The sequence below is a fragment of the Echinococcus granulosus genome (assembly GCF_000524195.1).
Source record: "Echinococcus granulosus chromosome Unknown EG_S00317, whole genome shotgun sequence".
Taxonomy (NCBI): Eukaryota; Metazoa; Platyhelminthes; class Cestoda; order Cyclophyllidea; family Taeniidae; genus Echinococcus; species Echinococcus granulosus.
The window spans coordinates 4,555-7,047 of NW_020170697.1; the positions used below are offsets into that span (position 1 = coordinate 4,555).

Below are 2,493 nucleotides of genomic sequence, written 5' to 3' on the forward strand. Positions count from 1 at the left end.
TACTACGTGTGGTCAGCACTAAAGGGGGTATTTAAACACTGTCTAGTGATATGCCGAACGTGCTATTGTAGGCATTTCCCCTTCTTCAAACACTTCACTGTTTGCAAAAAGCACGTTAAAGGAGGCCTTTTTGAAGAGGTTAATAACTGGAGACTGACGACTGCACGACCGTTGGTGCGGGTAAGCAAAAAGGGGAGGTAGTGAAGAAGAAAAAAGGCAGTGCTTAAGCTGATTGGCTGTGCTTTCTGATGCATGCTGGTAAACAGTGGTAAACACTTCACAAACTCCTCCTTCGCAGTGTACAGCAAGTCGTTTCGGCAGGTTACACGGAGACTGTCGAAACCACTTCTGTCAACTCAGTTCACTGAATATACGCCTCTTCGCTTTCAGCCCTGTGAGAGAAGCATGAGGAGAAGCATGAAGTTTAGCGGTCAGTTAGCGGCAAGGAGAAGGTGGGGGGACACTGAATGTCTACAACTGCTAGAATTGGCTACGAGTGTAATAGCAGACCAAGCGATACAATGGGACGTACCGATACAACTATACCGCTGCTGCATCAAGGAATGGGAAGCCAATGAGTAAATCTTTCAAATTATTTCTGCCTTTTTGATTAAAAGACCAAGATTTAACATGCACCAGTTGGTCTGTACTGTATGACCACGACAAAGGCACTTTGCTATTCCCTTTAATTGAATAAAATCTTATCGCCTTTGATGTTTTCTTTCTGTCTGTTAGAAGCAACCAAGATTAAACATTACTAAATGATTTAAGTTGTCCCAGCTTTGAGGATAACTACACGCACATGCCCATGCCACTGAAGTCTCACTGTCAAGTCCTACAAATAGCATCAACACCAACCCCTCAGCCCATCGCGTCATTGCGAGCATGGCATCGGACAATACTCCTCTTTCCGATTGGCCTGTGGTGTTAGCGCCAGTGTCATGCTCATCATTGCAATTGCACTAAACAAGGACACAGTGTAGTGAAATGTCATGCTAACCAGTATATTGTCGACCAAACAGACTTTTGGGCATTCAACTCGCTCAGCAAATGCCAATTATAAAATTTAGGACAATGGGGAAGGAATAGAAAACAGGTTACTGGCTAGTGCCTCATGTTCATGCGTACCACTTGCCGCTAGACATTGGCCGCTTTCCGTGAAACAAAGTTACCACTGCAATCGAAATATTTGAGGCTGTTTTAAATCTATTGCAGTTAGCACTAGTACTTCAAATTTGATCTTATGAGAGATGCAAAATTCGACCCCTCTAGCCTCAGCAAACGACTAGGGTAGAAAGTGGAATTAGGAAAAGAAATAATGCAAGTGGGAAATCGCAACATATGTACTTCTTGTAGTTTCAGTGGCAAAGTAATTAAATGAAGACAAACAAAAGCAAAAGGTTGAAATTAGGCAAATGGCCAATTACACGGTGCAGTAACAGCAGCAATGTGATTTTCGCCGAGGGATGGCGAAGACAGTCAAATAAGCAATGGTAGTACATAAATAAGTACTCAACAGCACTTTAATTACCTCTCTTGCTTTACTTCTTTGTGAGCGTAGAAAAAAATTCGCTTGTATGGTTACCGCTTTGCATACTTGTGCGATGTGGCTTAAATGTGAAGGAGGCAAAAATTTTTGTGATGGAGGGGCCAATTTTTGCTAGACGCGTGGACTCGGGAGACTAGCATAAGATGGTGAACAAGAAAGGCCACACAGGAGCACAGTATCGGTAACGAGTATTGGGACCGCAGCATTCACCCACTCCTCTCGGTATGTGCGTCCCAAATGCATGATATTTTCGCATCTGCGCATTTGTGCAGCAGTCAGCAGCACAATCAGTGACGCAGAGACCAACAGTAAGCCATAGCTGATGACTTAATTGCCACAATAGCCAGCCAGCGTTCTTCCGTGGCGTTGTCTACACTATACCTGCATCTCATTGCCATAATCAACATTACTACCCACATCACTCAGGAAGACGAATCTTCCAAAGAAAATCACTCTTCTTTGATATGCAAATGATCTCCCTTAACATTTTTGACCAAGATCTTGGCGAAGTGGCAAACGTTATCAAGATAATCTACTCAGTGGGCGACCCTCATGATTCACTAATTGGATGACCGGTTTTTCGCGTGACATGAGCGTGAACTGCTTCTTGCATTCTATTTCCCGTAAAACTACTTTTTTTCTGACATTTGCGATAAAAGTTACGAGTTGTGTTGGTCGACAGGGTCGGGCTTCCTCTGGCCTGACCCTTTGGTCATTCTTTAACAACGCTACTCCAATTGCAGGCAAGATGCACCCTTATTGAAGAGCTGCCTGACTAGCTTTGACAGCGGTCAGTAAGAAGTCTTTCGTTGAAAGCATGGGCAGGAAATTCATTCAACATGCTCCACGGGGGACAGATAGGCTCAGACAGTTTTGAGCCCCTTCACCGAGGTCGAGTTAATCCTTTATTTTTGTGCACAAATCTCATAAGGATGCGAAATAAT

The 2,493-nt window shown here is 43.7% G+C and overlaps 1 protein-coding gene across 1 annotated transcript; it reads right to left on the reverse strand. All coding sequences in view use genetic code 11, as the record gives it.

Moving 5' to 3' along the window:
• Positions 1-874: 874 nt before the first annotated feature.
• On the reverse strand, positions 875-1,145 carry EGR_10974 (hypothetical protein; the record flags this gene model as incomplete). The annotated part of the gene is made up of 2 exons (XM_024500223.1): positions 875-962; positions 1,129-1,145. The coding sequence occupies 2 exons, from the start codon at positions 1,143-1,145 to the stop codon at positions 875-877; spliced, it is 105 nt and encodes a 34-aa protein (XP_024345360.1).
• Between the last annotated feature and the right edge of the window lie 1,348 nt (positions 1,146-2,493).